General features: G+C 53.6%; 1 protein-coding gene across 4 annotated transcripts in view; it reads left to right on the top strand.

The window, feature by feature from the left end:
• Positions 1–27,467, top strand: part of LPP (LIM domain containing preferred translocation partner in lipoma) — a 216,394-nt gene that overhangs the window by 103,258 nt on the left and 85,669 nt on the right. For all 4 annotated transcript variants that reach the window (XM_077348017.1, XM_077348016.1, XM_077348018.1 and 1 more), the window contains one exon: positions 23,257–23,369. In XM_077348017.1, the coding sequence (XP_077204132.1) occupies positions 23,257–23,369 (113 nt within the window). The remainder of the gene's footprint in view (positions 1–23,256; positions 23,370–27,467) is intronic.

Raw genomic sequence — 27,467 nt, 5'->3', positions numbered from 1 at the left:
GGGGGAGGACCGCGGGCTCTCCCAGAGGGGAGGTGCGACACGCCCCCAGCAGGCACGCCGGGCGGAGGACCTCCGCAACGAACCGGGAAGCGCCCAGGCGACGGGAAACGGCCAGGACCTGCTGTAGACGGCGCCGGGCAGCAGGTCCCGCGGTGCGAGGGAAAACCCCTACAGCATGAGGCGCGACCTCCGAACGTGGTAATTTTAGAGCTCCGGAACCCGGAGAACGGACTAAGTTGGGTGGGGGAGGCTCTTTTGGACTCTGGATGCGACCACAGCATGGTCCACCCCCAGATAGCCCGGGCTTTGGGGCTACCGAAGCGCATTCGGAAGGTTCCCCTGGTTTTCGTCCAGATGGACGGCAGCCCGATTCAGGGGGGACCTTTCGGGGAGGAGGTGGGTCCTATCGCCATCCACATAGGGGACCACCAAGAGCTGCGGTGGCTGATCCAGGTCCCCGTAGCGGGATATCGGGCGGTGTTGGGCCTGGATTGGCTGAAGGAACACAACCCCGTGGTGGACTGGCGGGCGGGGACCCTGAAGTTCGACTTGACGGTGGGTGCACGGCATCGGGTCCCCCACGAGAATTCCAGCCACAAGAGGATGGCGGCGCGTCCCAGGGGAGCGGCGGCGGCGCAGCAGGAGATACCAGAGCCCGAGGTCCCGCCAGAGTACCGAGACCTCGCAGCCGTTTTCAGCGAGCGGGAAGCGGACGAGCTACCCCCACACCGCCGCACGGACTGCGCTATCAACATCCCAGAGGGGGCGGTACTACCCAAAGGGCGCATCTACAAGATGAGTGAGGGTGAGCTCAAGGACCTCCGGGAGTTTTTGGGTAAAAATCTGGCCCGAGGTTTCATCCGGCCCGCTTCCAGTCCCATGGGAGCTCCAGTCTTGTTCGTCCGGAAAAAGGATGGGTCCCGACGGCTGTGCCAGGACTACCGGGGCCTCAACGCCATCGCAGCGGGGAACGCTTACCCCCTCCCGCTGATCCCGGATTTGCTGGCCCGGCTGGGCAAAGGGACTCTGTTCACTAAGCTGGACCTAAGGGAGGCGTACTACCGGGTACGCATCCGGGAGGGGGATGAGTGGAAAACAGCGTTTAACTGTCAATTGGGACAATTCGAATTTAAAGTGATGCCGTTCGGTTTAAGCGGGGCACCTGGGGTTTTCATGAGTCTAATTAATGAGGTGTTGCAGGACCTTCTGTTTCAGGGGGTGGTTGTTTATTTGGATGACGTCCTGATCTACAGCCAAGATCCCCAAGAGCACGTGACCCTGGTGAGGGAGGTGTTAAAGCGCCTGCTGGCAAACCACCTATACGTGAAGCTGGCTAAGTGCGAATTCCACCGTCCCTCCCTGGACTATTTGGGCTACCGCATCTCAGCCCAGGGCATAGCTATGGACCCCGAGAAGGTGCAGGCGGTGCTGGCCTGGGAAAGGCCCCGCACCCGGAAACAGCTACAAAGCTTCCTGGGGTTTGCTAACTTTTTTAGAGGCTTCATCCCCAGATACTCCTCCGTAGTGGCTCCCCTCACGGACTTGCTAGGTACCAAGGGGAGAGGTCCTCGCGCCACGCGGCCCAGCGCAGCGCTCGGCTGGAATGAGAAATCGGAGGCAGCGTTCCTGGCCCTCAAGCAAGCTTTCGCGTCTGAGCCCACGCTACTGCACGTCGACCCAACCCAGCCGATGGTGGTACAAGTCGACGCCAGCGACGCAGCAGCCGGGGCGGTTCTCCTGCAGCGAGACAAGGCGGGACAGCTGAGGCCGGCGGCCTACCTCTCACGAAAATTCGCCGAAACGGAGCGGAACTGGTCTACCTGGGAGAAGGAGGCGTTTGCGATTAAGTTCGCCCTCACCGAATGGCGGCATTGGCTGGAGGAAACAGAGGAGCCGTTCGAGGTCTGGACAGATCACAAGAATCTGGAGGCGCTCCGGCAACCGCGATCCCTGAACGCCAAGCAGATGAGGTGGGCGGAGTTCTTTTCGCGGTACAATTTCAAGCTTGGTCACATCCCCGGCAAAGAGAATTTCCTCGCGGACGCCCTCTCCCGTCTGCCGCATTATGGGGAGGGGTACGCTCCCTGCACCAGGTCCGTGTTTGGTGAGGAGCAGCTGGGACGGGGGGTCGTCACTAGGCGTCGGGCCAGGGAGGAATGGGAGCCCGACCCGGCGACCGCCCCGCTCCGAGACCGCCTAGTGGCAGCCTACGGGACAGACGAGGAGCTGGCTGAGCTCCGGGACTCTTTGATTTTGGACTCCGGTCTCTGGCGGAGGGGGGAGGCTGTCTACGTCCCGGAAGGGCTACGACGGGAAGCCCTCAGCCTCTGCCACGATGCTAAGACCGCCGGGCACTTCGGTTTCGTAAAATCCTGGAAGTTGGCCCGGCGGCGGTTTTGGTGGCCCAGTCTGCGGCGGGACACAAAAGCTTACGTCAGTGGTTGTCCTGTCTGCCTGACCTGCAAGCCGGGGGTTGGCAAGCCGAAAGGTCTGCTGCACCCGCTCGAGGTCCCGACCCGGCCGTGGTCAGTGATCTCCATGGACTTTATAACAGACTTGCCTCCCAGCAAGGGGAAAACGGTGATCTGGGTGGTGGTAGATCTATTTTCCAAACAGGCCCATTTCATTCCTTGCGCCAGTGTCCCCAGTGCTTCACAATTGGCTCGGATGTTCCTGGATCACGTGTTCCGACTGCACGGGCTGCCGGACAAGGTGATTTCCGATCGGGGCTCACAATTCGTGTCCCGGTTTTGGCAAGCTTTCCTGCGCCTGTTAGACATCGAGCAAGGGCTGAGCTCCGCTTACCACCCCCAGACGGACGGGCAGACCGAGCGGGTTAATCAAGTACTGGAGCAGTACTTGCGGTGTTTCGGTTCCTATCATCAAGACACCTGGGTGCCCCTGCTCCCCCTGGCCGAGTTCGCGTACAACAACGCAGACCACAGCAGCACGGAGATGTCGCCCTTTGCCGTCGTCTACGGGACAGACCTGAGACACTTCCCGGAGCTTGGAGAGGTCCCCGCCCGGGAATCGGCCGACCTTCGCGAGTGGGGGAAGCGTGCCGGGAGCTGCTGGAAGTCGCTGCAGGAGCAGCTCCACAAAGTCAAGGCAGCGCAGAAAGAGGACGCCGACCGGAAGAGACGACCAGCTGAAGAGATCCGACCGGGGGATCGAGTTTACCTTTCCACCCGGAACCTACGGTTGAATTTGCCCAGCAAGAAGCTAGGCCCTCGGTTTTTGGGGCCTTTCGAGGTCTTGGCCCCGATCAACGAAGTTTCGGTCAAGCTCAAGCTCCCCAAGAACCTCCGGCACATCCATCCCGTCTTTCACGTGAGCCTTCTAAAAAAAACTCCGGACGGTGACGTTTGGCACCCCGTGGTTTCCCCGCCAGCGCCCGAGGTCCTGCCGGGGGGGGAGCACCACGAGGTGGCGGATATCCTGGACTCTAGACTCCACAGGGGGAAGTTGCAGTACCTCGTGGAATGGAAGGACTTCGCTTTGGGGGACCGGGAATGGGTCTGGGCAGCGGACGTCCTTGCGCCCCGACTCACTGAACGTTTCCACAAGCGGTATCCTGGCCGTCCCGGGGGGTTGGAGAATGGACCTTTGGGGGGGCAGAATGTCGTGGTTCGGTCCTTGGTGGCTTGGGAACCGGACCGAACCCCGCCATCAGAGGCGCCCGCAATCACGGAGGTAGGGCATGGTGATCATAGGCAAGCCGGCAGCTGGGCGCCCCACCCGATCGTTGAGGTGGCAATGGCCGCTAAAGAACCTCAATGTCCCCCTCCACCTTTTGACAAGGGCCCGGAGATGGCCCTTTGTTCCAGGAAAATGGGCCATCAGGAACCCCGGAAAACCTCGCATATGTGCATGAGTCATGATTGTATCAGCATGTTCCCTCCGCAAGTACTGGGTGGGGCAATACAGCCTAAGGAGGTGGGTTTTGTATAAAAGGGAGCTTCCACCTGGAGTTCAGTGGAAGCTCTTACTCCATACCAGCGGACTCCACGTTGCTGAAATAAAGCTTGTTCCTGTTGTATCGTTCACCAGGCCTGGCGTGACGTTTTCTTCAAAGGGGCACCCTGTTTTTTCAGTTAGCAAGCGGGTCCCCGACAGCAGGGCAGGCCACAGAGGTTTTGAAATGCAACGTATACAATGGAAGCATGAATGATAACAAAGAAAAGGGGGGGGTTTTGTACTCTGCTTTTCACTACCCGAAGGAGTCCCAATTTAGTGGCTTAAAAACACCTTTCCCCTCCTCTCCCTGCAACAGACACCCTGTGAGGTCGGTCGGGCTAAGGAAGTTCTAAGAGAACTGCTTCATGCAAACAGCTCTGAGAGAACTGTGATTGGCTCAAGGTTGCCCAGCATTCTGCATGTGGAGGAGGCGTGGGAACTCAAACCCAGTTTTTCAGATTAGAGCTTGTTGCTCTTAACCATTATACCACACTGGCTCTCTTAGGCTCATAAAGAACTGTTCCATGTTTAGACTGTTCTGTTTTATGTGAACCACCCTGAGCCATATGGGAGGGCGGTATAAAAATCAGATAGATAGACAGACAGACAGACAGACAGATTTTATTTGATTGCATGTAATTTATGACTGTGGTAAGCCACCTTGAACCCTCTGGGAAGTGAGTGGATAGATGGATGGATGGATGGATGGATGGATGGATGGATGGATGGATGGATGGATGGATGGATGGATGGATGGATGGATGGATGGATGGATGGATGGATGGATGGATGGATAGATAGATAGATAGATAGATAGATAGATAGATAGATAGATAGATAGATAGATAGATAGATAGATAGATAGATAGATAGATAGATAGATAGATAGATAGATAGATAGATAGGGTACTAGCAGTGTTGTGCAAATGTTGAATTTCCATCTCCTAACTACGTGAAGTCCTGTGCTTTCCCCTCACCCCCCTGCCGGTGGCCAGGGGGACCCAGCAGCCGTATTTGAGAATCCTATTTTTCATTCATAAAGGGAACAAGTTTCTAGCCCCTGCTGTCTTGGGGATATTCATGCAGTTGCTTGAGGAAGACGCAGGGCTCCCAGCTTCAGATTGGGAAATGCCTGCAGGTTTGGGGGAACGGAGCTAAACGTGTTTTAGTTCTTCTATAAGGTCACAATTTGTTCCTTTTAACCTGTATTCACATGTTTGGGTCACAGGGACCTCAGTGGGCTACAGTTCCATAGAGTCCCCCCTCCAAAGCAGAGGAACTGATCTCTGTAGTCTGGAGAGCAGCTGTAATTTTGGGGATCCCCAGGTCCCACCTGGAGGTTGGCATCCTGTCCTCTACTACAAACGAACACAGGTACCATCCGATACTATAGTCTGTTGGGCGATCCTGGGTGGGAATTCCCCCCCCCCCTCTGGATCACTATTATTCCAATAATCTGAAAGACCACCTCATCGCCCTGCCTTCTTCCTTGAGTTTGGGGTGGGGAGGGGAGTCAAGAGTTTCTGGGCCGCTTTATCAGGAGCCCAAAATAACAAGCGATGACTGTGTGTGTGTGTGGGGGGGGGGAGATAGAGAGATGAAAGAGCCCAGGCGCCTGCATTTGTATTTTCTATTAAAAATGGAAAGCAAAGGGGGTATTGGATATTTCAACATTCACTGGAGCAGAAGCTTAAAAAGGGACTTTCTGTGCTTTGAACATATGAAAGACTTTTCTGGCTTTTCTCGATTCACGGGATCTCACAGATCTCTGAAAACTTGAAAAACCTGTTTTACAAAATGTTTACTTCAGCCGATTAGACCCCGGCTTCTTCTCAGTGGGCTCGAGCAAGATGAGATCACTGCAGCTGCGACACAACCACAACTAGCTACTGCTGCTACTACGTGTACACTCCCCGGAGAACTGAGTCACAAGATCCTAGCGTTGGAAGGGACCCCCAGGGACATCTAGTCTAACCCCCTGCAGAATGCAGGAACTACCTGCCTATCCACAGGGACCCCCAATTCTATGCCCAGATGATGCCCCCCTAAAAAATAATAATAATAAGGATCGTTTCTATTCCTTCATCCAAATCATTTATGAATATGTTGAACAACACAGGGCCCAGGACAGATCCCTGGGGCACTCCACTTGTCACTCCTCTCCAAGAAGATGACAAACCATTCAGAAGCACCCTTTGGGTGAGATCAACCTGTTTGCCGCTTTGAGACTCCTTCAGGTAGAGAAAAGCGGCATATAAGAACCAACTCTCCTTCTCCTTCTCCTTCTTCTCCTTCTCCTCCTTCTGCTTCTCCTTCTCCTCCTTCTCCTTCTCCTTCTTCTTCTTCTAGCAAAGGACGGCCTCAGACTTGTTCAGACTCCCAGGCAAAAACCGTGGGTGGGTTCAAGGCCAGCTTCTGACCTCTCTCTGCAGCAATTGTGAGATGTTCAGCACAGCACCGGTCGGTGGCCGACAAAGAGACTTTCGGAAAGGCAGCTCCCAGCTGGCCTGGGCGGTGGAGACTTTCATGCGGCTCGTTGCTGGTGCTCCCGTCTGATCCGTACTGGCAAAACTATCTCCAGATCGTTCTGCTGTTCTCACTTCTCGTCCAAAAGAGACAGCCAAGGAATGGCACAGTCCTTAGCAACCAGCCCCAGGAGGAAGAGAGAGAGAAAGAAAGGGAGAGGGATACCAAGGAGGAGGAGGAGGAGGAGGAGGAGAGAAACTGCCTGCCTGGCAGGGTGGAAAGGCACCGTTTCTCTCCCTCCCTCCCGGGAAGGGGGTCAGCAGCCTGGCTCTTTCGTGCTTGTTCTTTCGTGTGCCGTGAAGTCTCTCCTGACTTTTGGTGACCCTGGGAAATAATGTCCTCCAAAATATCCTGTTGTGGACAGACTTTGCTCGCGTCTGTCCGTCTTCGGCTGGGTCTCTCTTTCCCTGCTGCCTCCTGCTTTCCCTGGCGTGACTGTCCTTCCCAGGGTCTTTGGTTCTCTCTTAATGCTGGCCAAGTTACTATAACCGCAGATGAGTCGTTTTAGCATCTAGGCCAAGGGTGGCTCTCCAGATGTCAATGGACTACAATTCCCATGAGCCCCTGCTAGCAGGGGCTCATGGGAATTGTAGTCCATGGGCACCTGGAGAGGTGTGGTTTGGCCAACTCTGATCTAGCTGATGGGCCAAGGGTCTCATTCAGTATAAGAAGAAGAAGAGCTGGGCTTTTAGTTCCTCACTTTTTGCTACCCAAAGGAGTTTCAAAGCAGCTTACAATCATCTTCCCCTCCTCTCCCCACAGCGCACAGGGAGGGGAGGTTGAGAGAGCTCTGGGAGAACAGGGACTGGCCCAAGGTCACCCGGCTGGCTGTATGTGTAAGAGGAATCATAGAATCATAGAGTTGAAAAGGGCCTCCTGGGTCATCTAGTCCAACCCCCTGCACTATGCAGGACACTCACAACCCTCTCGCTCATCCCCTGTCACCTGCCACCCCCTTGAACCTTCCCAGAATCAGCCTCTCCATCAGATGGCTCTCCAGTCTCTGTTTAAAAATCTCCAAAGATGGAGAACCCACCACCTCCCGGGGAAGCCTATTCTACTGAGAAACCGCTCTGTCAGGAATAATAGAATCATACAAGCATAGAATTGGAAGGGACCTATGGGGTCATCTAGTCCAACCTCCTGCACAATGCAGCAACTCACAACTACCTGTCTACCCACAGTGACCCCAATTTCATGCCCAAGTGATCCTCCCCAAAAGTCTCCAAAATCCAGCCTTTTTTTCAAAAACGGGGGCAATCACATTTCAACGCTGTTCCTAAGTTTTTTAAAGAGCACGCAGAAGGTCCCAGGTTCAGTGCCCAACAGTTAAGGTTCAGGGGGCAGGAAAGTCCTCCGCTCAAGGCCCTGGAGAGCTGCAGCCAATCTGGCTACACAATGATTTGATGGCCAATACGGATCTAGTGGAACGGCAGCTTCATGTGTCCGTGTGGGGCTTCCAGTTAGAATCTGGAGAGGAGAAGTCCCGCTCTGGTGGCCCCAGATGCACGGTGGACCTCGGGCTTCCCCGTGACGAAGCAGGGCCAGAGGGCAGCTAGTTCTGCAGTTTGGGGCATTCTCATGGCAACATGCCAGCATGGCCCAGAGGGAACCTTGGGCTGGTGGCCAAAGTGTTGTTGACAGCGTGGAAGTTCCTCATTGGGGAAGGAAGGGGGTGGCGGTCTTTCCCATCCCCTCCTGCCTGGTCCTTCTAACTGGAGATGCCAGGGATTGAACCTGGGACCTTCTGCAGGCCAAGAGGAGGCTCTGCCCCTGAGCCAGGGTCTCAGGCCAAGGTCTTTCCCCTCCCCTCCTGCCTGGCCCTTTTAACTGGAGATGCTGCTGGGGATTGAACCGGGGACCTTCTGCAGGCCAAGAGGAGGCTCTGCCCCTGAGCCAGGGTCTCAGGCCAAGGTCTTTCCCCTCCCCTCCTGCCTGGCCCTTTTAACTGGAGATGGCACTGGGGATTGAACCGGGGACCTTCTGCCTGCCTAGCAGAGGCTCTGCCCCTGAGCCAGGGTCTCAGGCCAAGGTCTTTCCCATCCCCTCCTGCCTGGTCCTTCTAACTGGAGATGCCAGGGATTGAACCTGGGACCTTCTGCATGCCAAGCAGAGGCTCTTCCACTGAGCCAGGGTCTCAGGTCGAGGTCTTTCCCATCCCCTCCTGCCTGACCCTTTTCACTGGAGATGCCACTGGGGATTGAACTGGGGACCTCCTGCCTGCCAAGCAGAGGCTCTGCCCCTGAGCCACGACCCCTCCTTAATGTGTCAGTGTGAAGCTTCGGGTCTCTGTGTGTGGACCTCTGTTGGTGTTCTTTCCCCTCCCACATAAGACGAGGAAGCAGCATTTCGAATAACACTGTTTGGACTTGCGAGGTGAGGGGTGATGCGGGGCTCTTGCAAAGAGACTGAAGACCCAAAACCCGATTGTGCTGGCCTCTTGTTAACACAGGCCCACCCTGTCCGCCCAGCACTGGGTCTCTTTCCCCCCCAACCCCTTCTACAATTCGGCTTCCGGGGGCCGCCGCGTGGGCAGGTGTGAGGAGCAAGGTGAAAATGTGAAATCCTTAACTTTTTGCAGTTGACATAACACTCCACCCACAACTGCCTCAGCCTGCCAGGTTGCGGGGAGGTTGCCGCGCATGAGGTGCTCGCTTGGCAGCCGTCTCTCGGAAGTGTGTGGAAGAGGCCGTGACGGAATGAGGTCAAGTCGAACGCCGTCCTTCAGCATCCATCTTTTATCACGCAACAGAGTTTAAGGCAGGGGGAGTCAAACTGCGGCCCTCCAGATGTCCATGGACTACCATTCCCATGAGCCCCTGCCAGCTGGATAAACTTCCGGAAGAAGTTCCTGATGGCTAGAGCAGTTCCTCAGTGGAACAAGCTTCCTCGGAAGGTGGTGGGTTCTCCTCCTCTGGAAGTTTTTTGGTGGAGGCTGATTTTTATGACCTTAGGCAGAAGATGGTGAGCAGGTGGGCAGGAAGGGAGGTGCCAGGGCTTGTCTCCCGTGGCCCTTCCTTGCAGACCCAGGGAATTGCTGGTCACCACTATGGGATGGAAGGGGAATTCCCTCCAGGCCAGGCTGGATTCTGGACATATTTGGTAGTGGTGGGGTCACTTGGGCATGAGATTGGGGTCACTATGGGTGGGCAGGTAGTTATGAGTTCCTGCCTTGCGCAGGGGGTTAGACTAGATGACCCTGGAGATCCCTTCCAACTCAATGATTCTAGAATCATACAATCACAGAATCCTAGAGTGGGAAGGGGCCACACAGGCCATCTAGTCCCACCCCCTGCTCCATGCAGGATCAGCCCAGAGCATCCTAAAGCACCCAAGAAAAGTGTGACTGTCTCTATGCTGCTAAGGCCAGAGCAATATGGTCTCTATGATCACATCCAGGGTTGCTGACCTACAGGGGGCACCTATGGATTGCCGCTTTTACATTCCCACTATTAAAAGATTAACAGAACCAATGTGTTGGCTGTCGTAAACACACTTGGGTGCCAACCTCCACTTGGAGCCTGGAGATCCCCCCCCCCCCCCCCGCACACAAACACACAGAACTACAATTGATCTGGAGACCACAGAGAGCAGTTCCCCCGGAGAAAGTGGCAGCTTTTTAAAGCGGAGTCTGAGGTCTTGGAATTGCAGAGGTCCTTCTCCTCTCCAACCCCCCATCCCAGGTTCCCCTTTCAACGCTCTAGGTACTTCCGACACCAGAGCTGGCGACCCACATCTGTGTTTGCATCAGCTGTCCATGGCGGACCCCTTAGCTGGGTCAGTGCTTTCAAATCTAGGTATTTTTGTGGATTTAACTTGGCCCAAGTTGGGCTACCGGCCAATGAAGTGAATCCAAGTCTCTTGACGTGGGGGGGGGGGGGGTGACTCAAACGACAGCGTGGCTCTGTGTGTCCCTCTGCCAGGACTCCGTGAAGGCGGCTGTCCAACTTAGGAGCGGTGGAGTTTCTAACGCAAAGCAGCCTGCAGGCGGTCAGTCGGCAGCCGCTGGGCTCTTTGGCACGTCGTCAAGAATGAAGCAAAACAAGAAAGCCCCCCCGTCCCCCGTCCCCCTCCGACTCCATGTTCGGCCAGGGAAGAGCTCCCTTTGCTAGTTCTGTGGCTGCCAGTCAGAGAAGCTTCCGGCCACTTTCCCCTCATTGCTGCACCAGGACTGTCCCGGGGCTGACGGCACTGCCTCAGTGCGGGAAGTCGGAGGCGATTCACTTCCTCACGGGTGCCCAGCAGGGCCGCCTGGGCAGAGCGTTGTACTTCTGCAAAAGCTGCATTTGCTTTAGGTCTCTCCCCCGCCCCCCCCTCTTTTTCGTCTGCTTTAACCAGAAGTGGCCAAGCCAAAAATAAAAATACAAAAATCTTTTAGCTGAGCCATCCAGGCTGAATTTATTCTTCTTGCTTCACAGGTTTGTTTTAAAAATGTAAAAACTTCTCTCGCAGATGCTCTCCTTCTCACAACAACCCTGCAGAGTCAGCCAGTGCAGAGAGCCAGCATGGTGTATTGGTTAAGAGCCGCAGTTTCTAATCTGGCAAGCTGGGTTTGATTCCCCACATGCAGCCAGCTGGGTGACCTTGGGCTATTCACTGCCCTGATAGAGCTGTTCTCACGGAGCAGTTCTCTCAGGAGTTTCAAACCCACCTACCTCGCAGGGGGTCTGTTAAGAGCAGCAACCTCTAATCTGGCAAGCTGTGTGTGATTCCCCCCTCCTCTTCCTTCACAGGCAGCCAGCTGGGTGACCTTGGGCCAGTTACAGTTCTCTCAGAGCTCTCCCAGCCCCACCTACCTCACAGGGCGTCTGTTGCAGGGAGAGAAAGGGAAGGTGATATAGGCTGCTTTGAGACCCTTTGGGGCAGTAAAAAGTGGGGGATAAACCCAACTCTTCTTCTTCTGGCGTTCCCTATAGGAAAACAGAAAAACAGACTGGTTCTGTGGCAGCCCATGGGTACAGGTGACCTGGCAATGCAGACCTGATGTGGCAAGCATGATTGAATGAATCAGGGTCTCCTGAGACCTCTTTTAAGGGGTCCTTGGGCAGGGAAGTAGGGATGCCAGCCTCCAGGTGGGGCCTGGGGAGCAAACAAAAAAGAAGGAAAAAACAAAACTGGAAAAACAACCTGACTAACAGGTGAGAACCAAGAAGGCCGGGGGACAAAAATGTTTAAAGGTATATCAAATAAGCCATTTATTTAACAAAGCTCAAGGCAGTTTAAAAATTAATTTATGGGAACAGCGCGATCAGGAGTGTGACTAGCCCAAGGTCACCCAGCTGGCTGCACGTGGAGGAGAAGAGGGGAATCAAGCCCCGTCCTCCGGATTAGAAGCTGCCGCTCTTAACCACGACACCCCGAGGGCTCTTGAGCCAGGCTCCCTACAATGGAAGGATCTGACAGCTGGCATTACCGGTTGAACGCATGTTGAGTTGCGGACCAGGAAAAGCTGGCTGGACCGAGGCCTTGGAGAGTCTGTGCCAGGCTGGCAAGTCTTTGTACCATGGAGCAGTGACCGGAATGGGCGGTGGGCCCCAGGCCGTGGGGCTGCAGGGGTGTCCTGCCTGGAGACCACCACTGGTCCGGCCTCTGCTTCTGGACTGGGGCCATGGGATGGCCACCTAACCCGAGAGAGCTGAGAAAGAGGACTTGCCCTACCCCTCCCCAGATACGAGAACTTGAGGGCCTCCCATGGAGCTGTTGGAGGCGTAGCAGGAGAAAATACTTCTTTAAACGGTGACTGACTAAAAGGTGGAGGTCAGTGTCAGAGGAGGCAGTGATGGCCACAGGCATAGATAACAGCTTTCAAAGGGGCTTAGAAAGAGGAGAAGAGAGGAGACGGAGTTCTATTAGCCAGGGTGATGGAGATGCCATGTTCAAAAGTAGTTGCTTGGCCCTCCAGAGGAACTGGTTGGCCTCTGTGTGAGAGATGATGCTGGACTAGACAGACCTTCCCTGGCCTGACCCAGCAGGGCTCTTCTGATGTTCTTAGGAAGGCCTCAGCCTCCATGCCCTGTGGCCGCCCTGCAGAGGAACTGCTTGGCCCCTGTGTGAGACAGGAGGCTGGACTAGATAGATCGCTGGTCCGATCCAGTGTGGTTCTTCTGGGATTCTTATGAAGGCCTTGACCTCTTTGTCCTGTTGCTGGCTCTCGAGAGGAACTAGTTGGCCCCAGTGTGAAGCAGGATGCTGGACTCGATGGACCCTCCCTGGTCCGACCCATCAGGGCTCTCCTGGTGGTCTTCTGTGGGATCAAGGTGCAGCCCCTCCCCAGCCGAGCAGGGCATCTTTCCTCCCCCTCCCTCCCCTCTCAAGGGCTACAATTAAGCGCCTGGATTCGATTGTTTGGAGAGCATGGCATTCATCATCACGCTCTCTGATTAGGCCCTGGTTCCCATGGAGACGGATGGATGCTCATCCATTTCCTTGTCTGTTTTGGAGAGCGGAGCCGGCCAGGTGGGTGGACGTGGCCCTCCGACGCTTGACCCCTCCCCGCTGGAAGCCCCGCAGCCGAGGGCTGATTGGCCGGCAGAGAATGGCCGAGGTTGCGGGGTGGGAAGCACTGCCATGGCAACCTCGAGGGCACACGCTAATGGGCTCAATTTTCTGAACTCTTCTACCTCTCGCAGCGCAGGGAAAGCGAACCGAGACAATTGCAGGGTCTGCTTTGGGTCCGCTCCGAAGTCTTTGTTTTCAGGGTGAAGATCAACCTCTCTCCGTTTTTCAGTCCTGAAAGTCGGATGTCGCCTGTTAAATTTGTGGCTCCGGAAGGACTCGGACACTAGAAGCGATGCCTACGAGGCCGGTCCCCCAGCCCTGCAAAGGGAGAGAACCTCCAGGAACCATCTCACTTCTGTGGGCTGGAATCAGGGCGGCTTTTGTGTGAGAAGGGCCAGGCTGATCGGAATGCGTTGGGGGGCAGGAGAGGGTGAAGAAGCAGAGGCTTTCCGTGCACAGAGATGTCCCCCTGGCAACCACACTTTGGCCCCGAATGGATGGTTGGTTCCTAATGTATGCCCATTGTTGGTTCCTAATGTAAGAGCCTCTTGTGGCACAGAGTGGTAAGGCAGCAGACATGCAGTCTGAAAGCTCTGCCCATGAGGTTGGGCGTTCAATCCCAGCAGCCGGCTCAAGGTTGACTCAGCCTTCCATCCTTCCGAGGTCGGTAAAATGAGTACCCAGCTTGCTGCTGGGGGGTAAACGGTAATGACTGGGGAAGGCCCTGGCAAACCACCCCGTATTGAGTCTGCCATGAAAACGCTGGAGGGCGTCACCCCAAGGGTCAGACATGACTCGGTGCTTGCACAGGGGATACCTTGACCTTTACCTTTAATGTATGCCCAATTCATATTTCTCAAAAGCCCGTTGGCCTCTCCTGCTTTTAAGGTGACGTTTACTCCACCGTTTGCTGAACCTGCTTCCCACTTCCTCATCCATTATTTCCCAGAGCTCAGACGCAGAGCCCACCCTCCACCCCCCTCCCCCAGCTTCCAGCCCCCTTTCTGTGCCGAAGGAGAAACCTGTTGAGTAGCTAGAGCATCTCCTGGGCCCTGAGGGCCAAGCCTCTCGCGTGGTTTGGAAGGACCGCCATGAGTCCTGAAGACTGGAACTCAAGATCCTCCGATGAAGCTGATGAGCAGTAGACCAGGATGGGAAAAAGTGAATACTTCTGCATAAAGCAAGATTCAAATGAGTAGCCGTGTTGGTCTGAAGGAGCACAATGAAATCAGAGTCCAGGAGCACCTTTAAGACCAACAAAGATTTATTCAAGGCGGGGGCTTTTGAGGGCAAGCACCCTTCCTCAGACTAAGAACTGACCATCATAACCATAGGAATATATAAGCAAAAGTTAATCCTGTTACATTAGCAAACTGTGTCACAGTTCATAAGGCAAGTGATTAAAATGTGAGATTCGCTGCCGCAGGATGTAGTGGTGGCCACAGGAATAACAAGTTTTCAAAAAGGGATCAGAACCACGAAGGAGAAGTCTATCGAAGCTATGGTGAACAAGGGGGACTTCCACATTCAGAGGCAAACCTCTAAATCAGGGGTAGTCAAACTGCGGCCCTCCAGATGTCCATGGACTACAATTCCCAGGAGCCCCTGCCAGCGAATGCTGGCAGGGGCTCCTGGGAATTGCAGTCCATGGACATCTGGAGGGCCGCAGTTTGACTACCCCTGCTCTAAATCCCAGAGCCAGGAAGTAATATCAAGGAAAGTCCTCTGTGCCATGTTGTTGATCCTTCAGAGGAACTGGTTGGCCACAGTGTGAGACAGGAGGCTGGGCTAGATGGACCACTGAGTGCACCAGTCTGCAAATACCAAACAGTTGGTTGTCCCTGGCCCCAAGGAAGTACATCTGGCCTCAAACAGGGCCAGGATATCTTCAGTCCTGGCTCCTCCTTGGTGGAAAGAGATCCTGGAAGAGATTCAAGTCCTGACACAACAGGAATAGGTCTGCAGGTCTTGCAAGACAGGACTCTTCCACCAAGCTTTTGGTTGAGGTCAGTGATACTATAACAATTAACTGCCCCCCCCTTTTAAAGGTGTTTTTACACCTCCATGAACTAACACTCTGGTGAATCAGGGAAGACTGCTTTGCTAAGAGGCCGGAGAAAGGAGTTAAGTTGCAAAAAGCAGAAATATGCACACTTCCTGATGGTGATTTTTCAAATATCAAGTCTTATATCCACTTCTGGATATTGTGGGGGAAAGGTCGGGTCACTCTGGCTCAATCATGCATTTTGCAGAGGGAAAATTTAAAGCACCCAAAATCAAAATGCGAATCGAATTCAGTGTAGACGGGAGGGATGCATTTGAACTTGATGTCGGTAAAAAGACCCGTGCAGGCTACACCCTGGTCCAATTTCCAGTTTTCACCAGTGTTCTTGAGGTTGCCTGTTTTTTCCAGAGGCCGTTCTGCTCGGCTGCCATGGCTACTGTGGTTCTTGCTTGACTCTTTGGCATCTTGAGTCTTGTGATTGGGGGGAGGGAGAGGGGGGGGCTGACATACAATCTTTGCTAGTCTTCTGGAAATTCTGTGCTTCCTTCTGAATTCCTGGGATGTTTCCGCTGAGGACGGACTATCCAGATCTCTCTCTCAGTGCTTTGCTTTAGACAAAATTTGGCGGTGCCTCGGCCAGTCTGCCAGCCATGTCCGCTGCACAGATTGCTTCTTCGCCAGCCCTGGACTTTCAAGAGGACACTCAAAGTTGTCGAGAGACTGTGAAACCCCAGTTGGGCTCTCGTCTTCCTGGGATGACGTGCTGTGCGGAACACACACCCCCCTGAAGTAATTTCACAAGTGTTTCTTTATTCCTCTTGAAAGTCCTTGGTTGTTTTGTCTGAAGGGGGACCTGGAAGGCTTCTAAAGAACAGAGCCAGCAGTAGACTAGCTTTCTGAAGGAACGGCAACTTCCAAACCCCAAAGAAGCTGTTCTGTGAGCAATCCAGCGATCCTGTTCTGTGAGCAATCCAGGCCTGGGAAAACTGACTTTTCCTGAAAGATGCCAACTTTTCTTCTTGGTGCTTGGGGGATCACAGTGGGAGAGCTTCCGGTGTTCTGGTGGACCTCCAAAGGCACCTGGGCTTTGGCCACTGTGTGACACAGAGTGTTGGACTGGATGGGCCACAGGCCTCATCCAGTATGGCTTCTCTTATGTTCTTCTGCCTGGGGCAATGTAGTCTTGGTGCTTGGGGGGGGGGCAAGAGTGAGAGGGCTTCTGGAGGTCTGGCCCTGCTGGTGGACCTCCTGATGGCCCCTGGGGTTTGGCCCCTGTGTGATAAAGAACGTTGGACTGCATGGAGGCCCTTGGCCTGTTCCAACATGGATTTTCTGGTGCTCTTATGTTTTTAACATTCCATTTGGTCACGCTGCCTGTCTCCCAGGAATTGAGATGTTCCTGGACTGTGGTAGCCAACTCTACATTCAGAATTATCTGGAAAGGTTTTTGTTTTTATTGTTTTTATTGTTTTTTTGGGGGGGGAGCATGGCTTGGGCAATGTCATAGAGCCTCACAACCAAAGTCTGATGCTAGTGCCAGGTTTGCCAGCTCCAGGTTGGGAATTCCCTCGTCGTTTGAAGATCTGCCTGCTCTCTGGGCTGGTCCTTCCTTCCTTCCTTCCTTCCTTCCTTCCTTCCTTCCTTCCTTCCTTCCTTCCTTCCTTCCTTCCTTCCTTCCTCCCTCCCTCCCTCCCTCCCTCCCTCCCTCCCTCCCTTCCTTCCTTCCACCCTGAGTCCTTCCTTCCTTCCTTCCTTCCTTCCTTCCTTCCTTCCTTCCTTCCTTCCTTCCTTCCTTCCTTCCTTCCTTCCTTCCTTCCACCCTGAGTCCTTCCTTCCTTCCTTCCTCCCTCCCTCCCTCCCTCCCTCCCTCCCTCCCTCCCTTCCTTCCTTCCTTCCTTCCTTCCTTCCTTCCTTCCTTCCTTCCTTCCTTCCTTTCCTCCCTGAATTTGGCAGCTGAGAGCAGTTTGTATTCCTTCATTTTTACTTACCTAGGGTTATCTCCCTGGAGTTTGGTGCAGGAAGGGAGAGGCAGAAGAAACAGGACGACACAGATAAAGCAGTGGGACAAGAGTGTTTTTGTTCTCGTCCATCCCCCCCTCCCTCCCCGGCCGGCCTGGAGGCATCCCGAAACTCATTAACGGAGGCCATTTTGGCAACTGTATTAGCTGTATACAAGCAGGACTCCTTTGCAAGCTATAAAAGCAGATAATTGAAAGGGTGGGCAGATTTCATAAAGGTGAAATTATAGATGGTCATGAAAAATTCATCCGGGGATTTAAGCCGTTTCCAAACTGCATGAAACATTAAACATCACAGTCATGGACAGGTTGGGATGTAGCCTGCCAGTTCCAGCTTAAAGCTCTCATTCAGCCCCCCCCCCAAAAAAAAAAAACCCACCACGGTGACCATCGAGGGACAGCTGACGCAATATCCCCGTGCGCATCCATGCCTAGCATTGCACTGTGGAGCATCTCGTGAGAACCGGACACGGCCATGATAACGCAGGCACACACGGGCTCAGTTCTGACAGAGCAACAAACTGCGGTTTGCTCAAGATGGGGGAACCAAGCAGTTATTAGCTTGCGGGACTCTTTGGGATTCTGATGCGGCATGCCGTGCAAGGGCGGCGTAAATCGGCTGCCGCAGGAGGCAGAGCCAACGACACAACGCCCGCCACAAGGTGAAGCTCCTTGCGGGTGGGCAGGCCGGTAGTTGTGAGTTCCCTGCCTTCTGCAGCGGGTTGGACTGGATGACCCTGAAGGTCCCTTCCTGCTCTATGGCTGTGGTGCCCAGGGGCAGCACGCTGGTGATGGGATCGTCTGAACGGGGACCATTGAGGTCTATCAAACCAGGATCTGAAGGTGGCAGATGAGTTTCATGTGAGGGGGCAGCAGCCCCCCACGTCCCAGAGATCTTGATCCGCACTTGTGTTGCGTCTGAGGCCCGCAAAACCATGCCGGGGGCGGGGGGCCGGAATCTGGAGCACGGCTTTGGGAGGCAGATGGAGAAGATGGGCAGGGGTCCTCCATGCCAGCCTGAAGTGCCGCCGTCTTTGTGCAAAGCGGGGGAAACAGCTTGCCTAAAAGCTTCTGGGATCTTCAGGCGAAAGAATGTGGTCATTCCGCGATGCGGGAGAGAGAGAGAGCGCACTCAAGAGAAAGCGGGTTTTGTCTGCGCCAGCGGAGGAGGCTGAGGGTCGAGGTTTATGGGATGTGGAGTGGGAGCACGGAGAGGGACATCAATAACTTGCCACGTGGAATTAGTTCCAGAAGGCCGGTCTGCAGCAGAGCGGCTGAATCTGGGTCCTGTAAAACAGGGGTAGTCAACCTGTGGTCCTCCAGATGTCTGTGGACTACAATTCCCATGAGCCCCTGCCAGAATTCTCTGGCAGGGGCTCATGGGAATTGTAGTCCACAGACATCTGGAAGACCACAGGTTGACTACCCCTGCCTTAGACACTGGATGGGATTTCAGGGCCCCCAGTCTTTCTCCACCTGACCCAGAGTTAGCTATGCTAACTTGCCAGTGGTACTGTTGTGGCTTGAGCTGCTCAGGTGTGTCCAGAGGGGGCTGTGGGTGGCGTAGACTTTGGCAATACCTGGAGACGTTGGGGGTGGAGTCCAGAGTGGGCGGGATTGGGGGCGGGAATAGAATGCTGTGAGGTCCACCCTCCAAGGCAACCTTTCCTCCGGGGGAACTGAACTCTATTGCCTGGGGGGGAGCTCTAATTCTTGGGCATCACTTGTGGGGCAGTTGAAAGGATCGCTCTGGGTCCCAGCATCAAGGGCACATGGAATTTTTTTTAAGCAGCATGAGATTTCGGAGTGAATGTGAACCTCTGCGAGCCATTGTATGGGAGTGGCGAGATATAAATCATAGAATCATAGATCATAGAGCTGGAAGGGGCCACACAGGCCATCTAGTCCAACCCCCTGCTCAACGCAGGATCAGCCCTAAGCATCCTAAAGCACTGCAAGAGAAGAGGGAGGGTGGTATATCATTCATTCATTCATTCATTCATTCATTGACATGGATTTTTAAACTGGCCTTCCACACAGCTCTGGGCGGGTAAATAGAACAGTGTACAAAATTACATAGAACATTATAACTATCTGTCAGGTAACAATCATACAAATCAAATTAAAAGGAGGAGGTCCACATTTTCGGTCAGAGAGCTTCCCTCCTGCCGTGTCCTGCCAGGCACATTTACTGGCAAAATGTCAGGGACGGTGTGGCCACAGCGGCCGCCCTGCCTGAGAAACCCACCACAGCCAGTTGCTCAGCATTTTGTCTGCATATTTCGGTATTTCCCCTTTGCTCCCTGTTTTGCATGTCTCCCTTGTTCTCAGCAGTTCTTCGACCTTGGTGTCTTCTGCTCCTTGATCCTCTGCCCAGGAGCCAGGGATCACCTCATCAGCAAGGAGACCTCATAACGAGGGGGGTGCGTTCAACTTATCTGAGCCAGAAAAACACCCGGGAAACGCCTTATCGGTATCTTTGGACAGTAATTCAATCGGATACCAATTTCCCCCCCCAGCCCCAAAATGGCAATCCCGGGATCTTTTGTGCCAGAGAGTTGGATTAGAGCCCTTTAACGCTTTCTAGTTCACCCCAAGCTGAGGTTGTTGCTTAGAGTGGAGAAGGCATTTAAAGAGACTGTGATCCCTTTAAATGCCTTATTTCTCCTCCTCTGGAAACTGTGGAGGATGGGGGCACCTTCTTTGGGGTCCCATAGAATTGGACCCCCTGGTCCAATCTTTAAAAAAAAAAAAAACTTCCTGTTTTAGCGATGCTGTGAATTTAGTGCCCCTATATCAAAAAACATCCCCCATACCAAGCCCTGGATCGATTTTCCATTATACCTTATGGCGGGGGTGGCCAAACTGTGCTTCTCCAGATGTTCATGGACTACAATTACCATGAACTGGCAGGGGCTCATAGTAATTGTAGTACATGGACTTGAGGAGAGCCACAGGCTGGCCACCTCTGCCCTATGGGGACCATTGGCCATAATAGGACTGGAAAAGTTTTGGTTTCCTGAAAGTTTACAGAATGCCGTTCTGGTCAACATACCTGAACCTGAAGCTTTTACTGAGAATGAGTCTTCTGGACTCAGACTTTGTTCTGTGGCCTCAAACCAGCATGGCCACCCCCCAATGTTTACTGACCATGTTCAGGATAAACCCTCATAGCAATATTTGTAAGTCATGGCTGGGGTGTGAACGTGTTGCTCTACATTTTTAATATTGCATGCTTTGAGCATGAACTGATGGCAAACAAGCATGGGTTTGTTTTGTTTTGGGTTGGGTTTTTGGCAAGCTCACATCCCCCCCCCCCCCAATGTCTTTCTATTCAAGATTTCTTTGAGAGTCGATGGATGGATGGATGGATGGATGGAGGGATGGAGGGGTGGGTGGAGGGAGGGAGGGAGGGGTGGGTGGAGGGAGGGAGGGAGGGGTAGAGGGAGGGTGGATGGAGAGATGGGTGAATGAAAAGTACCACCAAGCTGAGCCAGCTGATGGCAACCTCTCATGGGGTTTTCAAGGCCATTGAGGTTCAGACTTATTTTGCCGTTGACTGCCTCTGCCCGGCAACCCCCATCTTTCCTAGTGGTCTCCCATCCTAGAACTGACCATGGGTGACCCTACTTAGCAGCTGGCCAGGACCATCCAGATCAGGGCAGAGACCAACAGGAAGTGGCTTGCCCTTGCCTGCCTCTGCCCGGGGCTTCCTTTGCAGTCTCCCCTCCAAATACTAACCAAGGCTGACCCTGCTCAGGTTCCAAGAGCCAGAGAGGGAGGTTGCCATGGTCTGCCCTGTGCCTTGACCCCTGGAGGTCTCCCCTCCGAATACTGGCTAGGGCTGACCCTGCTTAGCGTCTAAGATCTAATGAGATCAGACTTGCCCATAACATTTAAGTGGCCGGACTGTAGAAGTCACCCCCCCCCTCCCCGAAATGCCCAGGTTTGGCACAGTCTGCATTTGCAGCCTGCGGGTGGCAACAGGTTTCCCTTCACTGAAGCCCAGGGTGGTTATTCCAAACATTTGTCTAATTTGTGCACAGAATCCAGTCTTGATAAATATCAGCTGCATGAGCTCGGGGGGAGGGGGGGACAGACGCGTTTCTCTGCTGGAGATCTCAGCTGGTGGCTGGGGGGGGGGGTGGAGAAGTTCTCTGTGGTTTTGTTTGTTTTCTTTCCTGAAAATGATCCCAGGAATCTCCACATTTCCCTCCAGTAAATCTTGGTAAATCTTAGCAACACCTCTGCAAGGGCTTGGGTTGGCAGCTCTAGACGAGGAAATGCCTGGGGATTTGGGGGGTGGGATTTGGGGAGGGAGAGATCTTAGCTGGGCGCTATTCGTTGCTCCTATATGTCGAAGCCGTTTTGTCCAGGGGGGGGCAGGGGGCCTCTGTAGCTGGGAGAGGAGTTCCAGGCCCAACCTGGAGGGCTGATGACGGGAGAAACGGACAGCAGGGCTACCACAGCTCACACACGAATTTTCTTCTTTAATTCACATCCTGAAGTCCTATCAAAATGCAATCCAGTTTACACACACGTTTTCAATAGAATTTTCCTCCATGAAGAAATGAGAAGTAGTTGCAAGGAACCAAGAGAGCGTACTTGTCCCTTTCAAGTATTGCATGGCAGTTTCCCTCTTTCTTGTAGATTGTGTCACACATAGAATCATAGAACCATAGAGTTGGAAGGGGCCATAGAGGCCATCTAGTCCAACCCCCTGCTCTACGCAGGATCAGACCTAAGCATCCTAAAGCACCTTGTGCTCATTCAGAAAACTACTTGGATGTGCTCTACACGAGCATGTTTGTAGGATGTTTACTGGTATAAGTCTTTGCAAAACAGTCTTTATTTGATACTAGAAATCAAGCCCGCTGTATGCTAAATACAGCGGGCGCTAGCATCCTTCCTGGGCGCCCCCTCCCTCCTAGGACCCTGGCCGTGGCACGGGGAAAGGAGCAGGGTCCCTGCTCCCTTCCCACCCGGGAAGCATTGTCTCCCACCCCCTTCCCACCCCAGGCCCCGGCTTCCCGGCTGGGAAAGGAGCAAGGCCACCGCGTCTCTGACGCACCATCCCTGCCCCTTTCCCCGGTGGGCTCATCGGCACCCTGCTGGCCCTGGCTCCCGGTAACTTCTTGGAGCCAAGCTGCAAGGCAAGGGTGTTCCTGTAATGGTGGCAGGCGGTAGGCGGGCGAGTTCGTAGGCTGGGCGGGTAGTCCTGGGCTGAGGGGGCCAATCGGGAGCTGCACCAATGGGCTCTGTTCCCCATCCCGGACTGTGTCCACCCCCCCTTGCACTTACTGCTTTATTTATACCGCTCCCGTGGAGCGGTTACAGATTTATATATCTCACGGTTTATTTCAGTCGTTGTGCCACTGGAGAGAATTCTACTGAAAACACGGACCTCCTGCTTTGCAGGTTGGCACGACGTCAGCATTTGAATTTAAGGAGAGACTCCTGGCCTCATCAGTCGTGGCCCTGCCCTCGGTTTCCTTGGTCTTTGCTCCCCGAAATACTGACGGGTGGTTTGCTCCGTCCCCACCCGGATTTGCAGTTGCCGTTTGATTTTTGCTTTTAATGGGAAACGTTGTGAACCACAATTGGTAGATGCTTTGAACCATGAAGAAAGATGGGATATAAATGATTAAATAAATAGCCATCTAATTCTGAACTTCACCATAAGGTGTTGATCAAAACAACCGCAGAGGGAGGGTGAGGTGTAAATAATTGTATTAATAAATAATCAGTTTTAACATTGAAGAGGAGGAAGAGTTGTTTTTATACCCCACTTTTCTCTGTCTGAAGGAGTCTGAAAGTGGCTGACGTTTGCCTTCCCTTCCTTTCCCCCCAACAGACACCCTGTGAGGAAGGTGGGGCTGAGAGAGCCCTGAGAGAGCTGAGACTGGCCCAAGATCACCCGGCTGCCTGCATGTGGAGAAGGAGCAGGAAATCAAATCCATCTCTCCAGTTGTAACGATGCCAAGTTGGCTCTAGTAATAACAAAGAACTCTAAAATTGTATCAGATCAATTTGCAATGGCAGGCTGGAGAATCTGTGGCTGTCCATATAGAACCTCCATGATCAGGGGCAGCAAACTTAGGGATGGCAGGAGCAAAGTGAGTGCCTTTTCACAGGCCCTTGTAGGACGTTTGCACCACCTCTTCTGTAGTTTGCTCCTGCAGGGTCTGAGCATTCACGGAGGGCAACATTTCCCCACCTTGACCCTTCTTTTCTCCCTTTCAACACCTACAGGTGACTTCCCTCCACCGCCACCCCCTCCGCTGGAAGACCCTGGCAGCCTCCCGCCGCCCCCCACTGCTTTTCCCCCTCCGCCTCCTCTCAATCAAGCCCTTTTCCATGTTGAGGTAAGGAAGCACCCCTTCTGACGGGTGCCAAGGGAATTGCTGAAGGCCAGGTTGCCAGCTCTGGGCTGGGAAAGACCTGGAGGGTCTGGGGGTGGAGCCTGGGGAGGGCGGGGCTTGGGGAGGGGAGGGCCGTAAACAGGGCTCGATGCCATAGCGACCGCCCTCCTGAGCTGCCCTGTCACCTGGAGATCAATTGTAAAAGTGAGAAATCTCCAGGTGCCACCTGGAGGCTGGCAACCTTGTGCCCAGGGAGATGAGTCATGCTCTTCGCCCACTGGGTGCTTGTCTGTTTTGCAGAACTTCCCTTCACTGAATCTCCTTCTTGTTTGTGTGTTTTAATTGTGTGTTTGTTTTAGTAATGTGTCAATTTTGAAGCTAGTTTTCTTGGTTTTGATTAATTATCACCTTGGTAACCCAACGACAGTGTGGAGGGGCCTTGGCAGGGTGTCATTGGGCCTGTCGACTTAACGTGGCCAAAACAATTCTGATAGTTATTATATCACCTGCTCTAGACCCCATCCCAAGGATGCCGGACCCCCCGGGTGGCCTGAGGTCCCCCACGGCCAACCCCGACCTCTCCACTGTGGATCAGCTGACCAGAGGGGGAGGGAGGATCCCCCCCCAACAGAAAAGGAAACACCTGACATTTCACCAGTGTGCCAACATGACTTCAACGTGACCCAGAAGTGACATGGGTGTGTTGAGAATGTCAGGGCATTGCTCCTATTTTTGAGCAAAACTCTATGGTGGCAGCTAACTCTGCCATAGAGTTTTTGCCCCAAAACGAGAGCATCACCACAATGTGCCTCTGCCACTTCTGGGTCACACTGGGAGTCACGTGAGCTTGTCACTGAAACATGCAAAGAAGAAGAAAGAAGAAGAGCTGGTTTTTCTACCCTGCATTTCTCTCCCCGAAGGAGTCTCAAAGAGGCTTCCATTCGCCTTCCCCTTCCTCTCCCCACAACAGACACCCTGTGAGGGAGGTGGGGCTGAGAAAGCTCTGTGAGAACAGATGGAACAGGACTGTGACTGGCTCAAGGTTACCCAGCTGGCTGCACATGGAGGAGTGGGGAAGCAAGCTCAAGTCTGCTCGTCCATCACCAGAGCCCCACACTCTGCTCTCTGAAGACCTGACTGGCCAGAAATAACAAGAAAACAGAAGACAGGAATATGGCCACTCCAGGTCTCCATGCCCCTTGCACAAAGTTTTTAGCTTTCATTTGAAAAGTTTCCAGCCACGCCCTAGTTGGAGAGTAGAAAAAGAAGAAAAGGGCTGTGTTTGAGTATTCTGCTTTTCATTAATCAAAGGAATCCCAATTGCCTTCCCTTCTTCTCCTCACAACAGACATCCTGGGAGGCAGGTGGGGCTGAGGGAGCTCGGAGAGAACTGACTAGCCCAAGGTCATCCAGCTGACTGCATGTGGAAGAGTGGGAAATCGAACCCGTCTCTCCAGATTTGAACTGCTGTTCTTAACCATGACAGCTGGTTAATTACTATGCCAAAAAAAAAAATCCCAGTTCTCATTAAGCTCACCCCCTCATCCCCCACCAGCTGCCAGGTGGAGCCCCTATCAAAATGCAGTTAGTAAGGATTCGATGATTCTAAGTCTTGATGCCAGCCTCCAGGTGGGTCCTGGGGATCCTCCGAAAGTATAGCTCATCTCCAGAAAGCAGTTCCCTGGGAGTAAAGTGGATGCTTTGAAAGGCAGACTCTGTGGCCTTAGACCCCTGTCCTCCACAGCAGGGGTAGTCAAACTGCGGCCCTCCAGATGTCCATGGACTACAATTCCCAGGAGCCCCCTGCCAGCATTCGCTGGCAGGGGGCTCCTGGGAATTGTAGTCCATGGACATCTGGAGGGCCGCAGTTTGACTACCCCTGTCCTCCACAGACTGCACCCCAAAATCTCTGGGTGTCCCCCAGTCTGGAGCCTGCACCCTGAGGGGTCCTGAAACCTCCAGGAATGTCTGAAGCCAGCTGTGTCCGTTCTGCTTGGCGGCTCTTTCCTGCCGTTTCCCACACCCAGGATCCTGCCCTCCCTTCCCGGCGTGGATTGTTCCGCCTGCCACAATCCATCCGAGACTGTTAATTCCACTTAATGGCTAATTAAACGTTAATTCGTGCTGCATTTGGGAGAGAATTAAGGTCGGCGGGGGTGGGAGCCAGCCAAGAGACGGGGAAGTACAAGCAGGGGCCAGAATTATCAATAATGAGGCTCTGAGCTGTAATTTCATTAATTAAGAGAGGGAGAGAAACTTCTCTGAAGTTTCTCCCCGTCAGCAGGAGCGTGATTGCCTTGGAGGGATCGAATGGGCCTCTCAGTAGGCCTTTATCTCGTCCCTCTTGCTCCCCAAAGCGGCCGCAGGGGTCTCTTCAGATGGTGGGGCAGGGGGGGAATAGGGGCTTGCTCCATTTCCGATTGTATTGGCCACGGAGAACCCGGCAGAGAGGCAGAACGGACTCTTGGTAGCTCCTTTTCCTTGCCGAGGGGGAGCAGCAGGGCTGGCAGGACGATTCCAATGAGTTGGCGTCGCAGAAGCAGAAAGCACACAAAGGGGAGAGAACCTCAGCTGCTAACTCCAGGTTTGGAGACATTTTGGGGTGAGGCTTCACCCGGGTAACTTGCCACAGAGCCCACCTTCCAGACAGCCCTTTTCCTCCAGGGAACTGATCTCTAGCATCTGTAAACGATTCAGAATTCCAGGAGATCTCCGGGCCCCACCTGGAGATTGGCAACTGTTGAGAGATCTGTCACAGGACCTTGGAGTCCTTCCTCCCCGAGCAAGCAAGGGATCGTGACCGGGACGCCTGGTTTGACCTGCAGTTCTATTGGCCAATTTCTATTGGTCCGTTTTTTGGCAGAGCTTAAATATGCAAATGAGGAACAAAGCACTGCCTACTTAAAGAATAAAAATAGTTTTATTGCGAAACAACTATGTAAGGAAGAGAGGTGAGAGAGTGAGTCCTAACAGTCTAATTCGGCCTTTCTCCATTTTCTTACCATTTAGAAACCCCTGAAACATTCCTCAGGCTTTGAGAAACCCCAGAAGCGGCACAACCATGCTGAATATCATTGAGAAGCATACCTGTGCACATGCTCACCTATTCAGTTTTTTAAAATCGAAAATCCCTTTTTGTTCTCTCTCCTTTCCGAATGCCCCTTTCTCTCTCTCTCCCTGTCAAATTCCCTCCGTCTCGCAGCATCGTGGAGTGAAGACATCCTCCTCCATGCGGCCAGCTGGGTGACCTTGGGCCAGTCCCAGTTCTCTCAGAGCTCTCTCAGCCCCAGCTACCTCTCAGGATGTCAGTTGTCGGAAGGGAAAGGGGCTTGCGAACCACTTTTGGACTCTTTTGGGGAGTGCAAACCAGGATATAAAAAAGAACTCTTCTTTGTAGAGTCAGTTGGTATTGTGGATAAAGAGCCTCTAATCTGGAGAACCAGGATTGCTTCCCCACTCCTGTTCTGCATGCGGCCAGCTAGGTCCCCTTTGGCCGATCCCAGTTCTCTCAGAGCTCTCTCAGCCCCACCTACCTCAGAGGGTGTCTGTAGTGGGGAAAGGAAGGGAAAGGGGTTTGTCAGCCCCCTTTGAGACTCCTTGCAGGTAGGGAAAAGCGGCATATAAAAGAACCCAACTCTTCTCTCAACAGCAACACACAAAAAGCCAAGGGCCAGTAGGACAAGTGATTTTAAGTCCGGGCCTGACCCAACACCATATCCCAGCCTGCTGGCGGGAGACCAGTAAACACCTATTCTGCAAGTTCATGCGCTGATAAGGAAGAAGGGAAGGAAGGAGCTTCTTGGGGGGGGGGGGGCATGGGCTTTGCCAAGACTTATCCGACCCTGTGTCTGTGTCTGTCGAGTGTGACAGCTGTGCTCGGTTAAGCGTGGCAGCCTTGAGGTCTTCTCGGCGTGGGCGGGGATCCCGAATGTTGTGCTGGGTTAGAATTAGGACTCAGACAATCCCTAAGGAACAGCAGAGCAGGACGGGGCTTCCCGTCTGGCTTCCCATATTTTCCCCCATAATGTTTGGGAGATTGTATAATCCCTCCCTGGAGGAAACGTTTGGAATATTTCTGGATGGGAGAAGCCTGTTGAGGGA

This window comes from Paroedura picta, chromosome 8 (assembly GCF_049243985.1).
Source record: "Paroedura picta isolate Pp20150507F chromosome 8, Ppicta_v3.0, whole genome shotgun sequence".
NCBI lineage: Eukaryota > Metazoa > Chordata > Lepidosauria > Squamata > Gekkonidae > Paroedura > Paroedura picta.
Note: the sequence above shows the minus strand (reverse complement) of the source record. Positions and strands in the feature narration are given on the sequence as shown.